General features: G+C 37.1%; 1 protein-coding gene across 2 annotated transcripts in view; it reads left to right on the top strand.

Annotated features, from left to right (window-relative positions):
* The first annotated feature begins 839 nt into the window (after positions 1 to 839).
* LOC138788396 (uncharacterized protein F13E9.13, mitochondrial-like) overlaps positions 840 to 6,995 on the top strand; it is a 41,213-nt gene continuing 35,057 nt past the window's right edge. For both annotated transcript variants that reach the window (XM_069966220.1, XM_069966219.1), the window contains exon 1: positions 840 to 1,112. In XM_069966220.1, the coding sequence (XP_069822321.1) occupies positions 855 to 1,112 (258 nt within the window). In that variant the 5' untranslated portion in view covers positions 840 to 854. The remainder of the gene's footprint in view (positions 1,113 to 6,995) is intronic.

The raw sequence follows: 6,995 nt of genomic DNA, 5'->3' as shown, positions 1-6,995 counted from the left end.
GTTTGAGATTGTTAATCGTTAACGATTATGCAAACGATAATCGTCCGGTGGAATAGGGCCCTCAAGGCCCTATTCCACAGAACTTTTTCGAACGATTATCATTCATAAAATCGTTCAAACGACCGCTCGTTAACGATATTCGTTCTGTGGAATAGCTGTAAACGAGCGAACGACAACAGCGAAGTTGTTCACTATTTTTTTTCAACATGTCGAAAAAAATATCGTTGGTCTTTCAACAATAATTCACGAATCTTTTCGTTCAATAAAAAAATCTTTCAGTCGTTCTTGAAATGTCTACCTACATTTCCCGTTTTAAACGACCATGTAACGACTGCAAAAAAATCGTTACACTACAGATATCGTTCACGTTCCCACACCTATTATGTGTTATCGTTCGCTTAAAAAAATCGTTAAGTGCTCGTTAACGAGCGGTCGTTGGAGCGATAATCGTCCAGTGGAATAGGGCCCTTAGACTGCTTGATAAATCCCCTAATGTGCTTATTTCCTTACTTCAGTCTTTCCAGCATGCCTCCATTTTCTATCTACAATGTAAATGCTGGTGTGCATTCCCTCCGTGCACTGCACTTCCACTAGACAGGCATGCTAAATATACAATATTTTTCTACCAGTGTAAAGCGCTAACCATCCCCCCAGCCTCTCCTCCGTGTACACAAGACAATGCAAAGTAACGCAGCTCTGCCGGATGGTTTACACCTTTAAATCTACCCGCCCGCGCCTCTTTCAAAAGGCGCGCAATACAGGAACCATACGATTTACTGACGCGCTTCTCTACCGCTCTTTTTCTATCGACCCACGTCACTGCGAGACAGCGGCGCAGGAAGCCGGGCTTATATATGCTATGGCCGCTCCCCTTCAGTGACGTAACCGGGAAAGGGGCGTGCACGCAGGTTGGCGCTGTCAACAGCTGTCAGTGCAGTCACGTGAGTAAACAGAAACACGTTGCTGAGAACCACGTGCTGACGCGTCTAGCCAGCGGGGGAGGAAGAGCCGTCTATCACAGAATACGGAAGTGGCTCAGCCAGTTAAGTTGCTGGGAAAGTTTACCAGCCAATCAGAAGGCAGGAAAATGTGACATCGCGCTAGGAGCCTCAGTGAGTACCGCTGTGCTGACGTCATTGCTGCTGAGCTTTCTGCTCACGGATTATTCTCGTCTCACTGTAGATTTAGATAGGTTTTAATGGTGACTGAGGGGGCTGATTATGGGCTAGTGCTGGGGAGCTTTCTTATCATGGATACAACTTATAGTTACAATTATTGATGGGAACCTCAGTCTTTCCAAACTATAGAAATTCCATATAAACTATAATGTAATGTGTCCATATAGACTATAATGTGTCCATATAGGATGTAATGTGTCCATATAGACTATAATGTGTCCATATAGGATGTAATGTGTCCATATAGGATGTAATGTGTCCATATAGGATGTAATGTGTCCATATAGGATGTAATGTGTCCATATAGGATGTATTGTGTTCATATAGGATGTAATGTGTCCATATAGACTATAATGTGTCCATATAGGATGTAATGTGTCCATATAGACTATAATGTGTCCATATAGGATGTAATGTGTCCATATAGACTATAATGTGTCCATATAGGATGTAATGTGTCCATATAGGATGTAATGTGTCCATATAGGATGTAATGTGTCCATATAGGATGTAATGTGTCCATATAGGATGTAATGTGTCCATATAGGATGTAATGTGTGCATATAGGATGTAATGTGTGCATATAGACTATATAATGTGTCCATATAGACTATAATGTGTCCATATAGGATGTAATGTGTCCATATAGACTATAATGTGTCCATATAGGATGTAATGTGTCCATATAGGATGTAATGTGTCCATATAGGATGTAATGTGTCCATATAGGATGTATTGTGTCCATATAGGATGTAATGTGTCCATATAGACTATAATGTGTCCATATAGGATGTAATGTGTCCATATAGACTATAATGTGTCCATATAGGATGTAATGTGTCCATATAGACTATAATGTGTCCATATAGGATGTAATGTGTCCATATAGACTATAATGTGTCCATATAGACTATAATGTGTCCATATAGGATGTAATGTGTCCATATAGGATGTAATGTGTCCATATAGGATGTAATGTGTCCATATAGGATGTAATGTGTCCATATAGGATGTAATGTGTCCATATAGGATGTAATGTGTCCATATAGACTATAATGTGTCCATATAGGATGTAATGTGTCCATATAGGATGTAATGTGTCCATATAGGATGTAATGTGTCCATATAGACTATAATGTGTCCATATAGGATGTAATGTGTCTATATAGGATGTAATGTGTCCATATAGGATGTAATGTGTCCATATAGACTATAATGTGTCCATATAGGATGTAATGTGTCCATATAGACTATAATGTGTCCATATAGACTATAATGTGTCCATATAGGATGTATTGTGTCCATATAGACTATAATGTGTCCATATAGGATGTAATGTGTCCATATAGGATGTAATGTGTCCATATAGGATGTATTGTGTCCATATAGACTATAATGTGTCCATATAGGATGTAATGTGTCCATATTGGATGTAATGTGTCCATATAGGATGTATTGTGTCCATATAGACTATAATGTGTCCATATAGGATGTATTGTGTCCATATAGACTATAATGTGTCCATATAGGATGTAATGTGTCCATATAGGATGTAATGTGTCCATATAGACTATAATGTGTCCATATAGGATGTAATGTGTCCATATAGGATGTAATGTGTGCATATAGGATGTAATGTGTCCATATAGACTATATAATGTGTCCATATAGGATGTAATGTGTCCATATAGGATGTAATGTGTCCATATAGACTATAATGTGTCCATATAGGATGTAATGTGTCCATATAGGATGTAATGTGTCCATATAGACTATAATGTGTCCATATAGGATGTAATGTGTCCATATAGGATGTAATGTGTCCATATAGACTATAATGTGTCCATATAGGATGTAATGTGTCCATATAGACTATAATGTGTCCATATAGACTATAATGTGTCCATATAGGATGTAATGTGTCCATATAGGATGTAATGTGTGCATATAGACTATAATGTGTCCATATAGACTATAATGTGTCCATATAGGATGTAATGTGTGCATATAGGATGTAATGTGTCCATATAGGATGTAATGTGTCCATATAGGATGTAATGTGTCCATATAGACTATAATGTGTCCATATAGGATGTAATGTGTCCATATAGACTATAATGTGTCCATATAGACTATAATGTGTCCATATAGGATGTAATGTGTCCATATAGGATGTAATGTGTGCATATAGGATGTAATGTGTCCATATAGACTATAATGTGTCCATATAGGATGTAATGTGTGCATATAGGATGTAATGTGTCCATATAGACTATAATGTGTCCATATAGGATGTAATGTGTGCATATAGGATGTAATGTGTCCATATAGACTATATAATGTGTCCATATAGGATGTAATGTGTCCATATAGGATGTAATGTGTCCATATAGACTATAATGTGTCCATATAGGATGTAATGTGTCCATATAGGATGTAATGTGTCCATATAGACTATAATGTGTCCATATAGGATGTAATGTGTCCATATAGGATGTAATGTGTGCATATAGGATGTAATGTGTGCATATAGACTATATAATGTGTCCATATAGGATGTAATGTGTGCATATAGGATGTAATGTGTCCATATAGACTATAATGTGTCCATATAGGATGTAATGTGTCCATATAGGATGTAATGTGTCCATATAGACTATAATGTGTCCATATAGGATGTAATGTGTCCATATAGGATGTAATGTGTCCATATAGACTATAATGTGTCCATATAGGATGTAATGTGTCCATATAGGACTATAATGTGTCCATATAGACTATAATGTGTCCATATAGGATGTAATGTGTCCATATAGGATGTAATGTGTGCATATAGGATGTAATGTGTCCATATAGACTATATAATGTGTCCATATAGGATGTAATGTGTCCATATAGGATGTAATGTGTCCATATAGACTATAATGTGTCCATATAGGATGTAATGTGTGCATATAGGATGTAATGTGTCCATATAGACTATAATGTGTCCATATAGGATGTAATGTGTCCATATAGGATGTAATGTGTCCATATAGACTATAATGTGTCCATATAGGATGTAATGTGTCCATATAGACTATAATGTGTCCATATAGACTATAATGTGTCCATATAGGATGTAATGTGTCCATATAGGATGTAATGTGTGCATATAGGATGTAATGTGTCCATATAGACTATAATGTGTCCATATAGGATGTAATGTGTGCATATAGGATGTAATGTGTCCATATAGACTATAATGTGTCCATATAGGATGTAATGTGTGCATATAGGATGTAATGTGTCCATATAGACTATATAATGTGTCCATATAGGATGTAATGTGTCCATATAGGATGTAATGTGTCCATATAGACTATAATGTGTCCATATAGGATGTAATGTGTCCATATAGGATGTAATGTGTCCATATAGACTATAATGTGTCCATATAGGATGTAATGTGTCCATATAGGATGTAATGTGTGCATATAGGATGTAATGTGTGCATATAGACTATATAATGTGTCCATATAGGATGTAATGTGTGCATATAGGATGTAATGTGTCCATATAGACTATAATGTGTCCATATAGGATGTAATGTGTCCATATAGGATGTAATGTGTCCATATAGACTATAATGTGTCCATATAGGATGTAATGTGTCCATATAGGATGTAATGTGTCCATATAGACTATAATGTGTCCATATAGGATGTAATGTGTCCATATAGACTATAATGTGTCCATATAGACTATAATGTGTCCATATAGGATGTAATGTGTCCATATAGGATGTAATGTGTGCATATAGGATGTAATGTGTCCATATAGACTATAATGTGTCCATATAGGATGTAATGTGTGCATATAGGATGTAATGTGTCCATATAGACTATAATGTGTCCATATAGGATGTAATGTGTGCATATAGGATGTAATGTGTCCATATAGACTATATAATGTGTCCATATAGGATGTAATGTGTCCATATAGGATGTAATGTGTCCATATAGACTATAATGTGTCCATATAGGATGTAATGTGTCCATATAGGATGTAATGTGTCCATATAGACTATAATGTGTCCATATAGGATGTAATGTGTCCATATAGGATGTAATGTGTGCATATAGGATGTAATGTGTCCATATAGACTATAATGTGTCCATATAGGATGTAATGTGTCCATATAGGATGTAATGTGTCCATATAGACTATAATGTGTCCATATAGGATGTAATGTGTCCATATAGGATGTAATGTGTCCATATAGACTATAATGTGTCCATATAGGATGTAATGTGTCCATATAGGATGTAATGTGTCCATATAGACTATAATGTGTCCATATAGGATGTAATGTGTCCATATAGGATGTAATGTGTCCATATAGGATGTAATGTGTGCATATAGGATGTAATGTGTCCATATAGACTATATAATGTGTCCATATATGATGTAATGTGTCCATATAGGATGTAATGTGTCCATATAGACTATAATGTGTCCATATAGGATGTAATGTGTCCATATAGGATGTAATGTGTCCATATAGGATGTAATGTGTCCATATAGACTATAATGTGTCCATATAGACTATAATGTGTCCATATAGGATGTAATGTGTCCATATAGGATGTAATGTGTGCATATAGGATGTAATGTGTCCATATAGGCTATAATGTGTCCATATAGGATGTAATGTGTCCATATAGGATGTAATGTGTCCATATAGACTATATAATGTGTCCGTAGTCACATTATAGGTGAATAGTAATACTAAATCACAACTTCACTTCGTCCATGTTCCCACAATTGCTTTTAAGAGCTGCAGAGAGAATATTCTTTAAGGGCGCCTTCACTCACACCGGATATGCAACTTTATTTTTCTTGCCATAACTGTAGTGTAATTTCTGGGCTTTGGTTAGATGGTGTTACAAGGTTCTGAAGTTGGATGACTTGGATAGACACCTCCATAGGTTTGATCTGTGCGGCCATAAAACTATAGACCTAGCTACATCAATAGGAAAGGTCACCTGCAATGTCCTTATGAATGTTTGGACTTCAGTGTGACATTCAGTATAGTTTGCAGCATAATTTGTGATTGGCCACTGCAGTCATGTGATGTAACGTTTTTATGGACAATAACTCATTGCATTAAGATCATGGAGACCGGTGGTGGGAAATGGGTGACAATTGTATTATTATCATAATTGTCAATATTTTTCCGTGTTAGAGTTTTCCCAGTTGTCACCTATGAAAACCCCTTTAATTGCAGCTTGGTGACAGTAACCTTTGTGGAGGAACCAAAATTAACTGATTCTATTGCTACACCGATCCTAAAGGGGGGAATGTATTTAGAGTCTATTACTTGTTAGCACCTATCTTCACAATGATGCTTGCTAAACCAGGAGTCATCAGGGTGGTCCGTGGCCGCTTCTCCCCCCTCCACCACCCCACTGTCCCCATCGGACAGATAATTGAAGCCAAAGGAACAGACTATAAGCAGGGAACAGGTCATAAAGGAAAAGGTACGTGCACACTACAGAATGGCGGCGGATAATCCGTTGCGCATTCTGCAGCTCGCACCCACTCGCGGACTGTGACTGGCGTGTGTGTCTCCATTCTATGCACGGGCTGATTCCGTCGTCCTTCAAAAGAATGAACAGGGCGGAGTCTATGACACAACAATCCGAGAGCGGGTGCAAGCTGCGGAATGCGCAATGGGTTTTCCGCCGCCATTCCCTAGCGTGCACATACTCAAAGACTGAAATTTCCCTTTCCAAATCCAGTCCTGGCTTTGGCTTTAAAAAAATCTGTCAGATA

Source organism: Dendropsophus ebraccatus, chromosome 4, assembly GCF_027789765.1.
Source record: "Dendropsophus ebraccatus isolate aDenEbr1 chromosome 4, aDenEbr1.pat, whole genome shotgun sequence".
NCBI classification, from domain to species: domain Eukaryota; kingdom Metazoa; phylum Chordata; class Amphibia; order Anura; family Hylidae; genus Dendropsophus; species Dendropsophus ebraccatus.
This window is presented reverse-complemented; position numbering and strand designations above follow the sequence as displayed.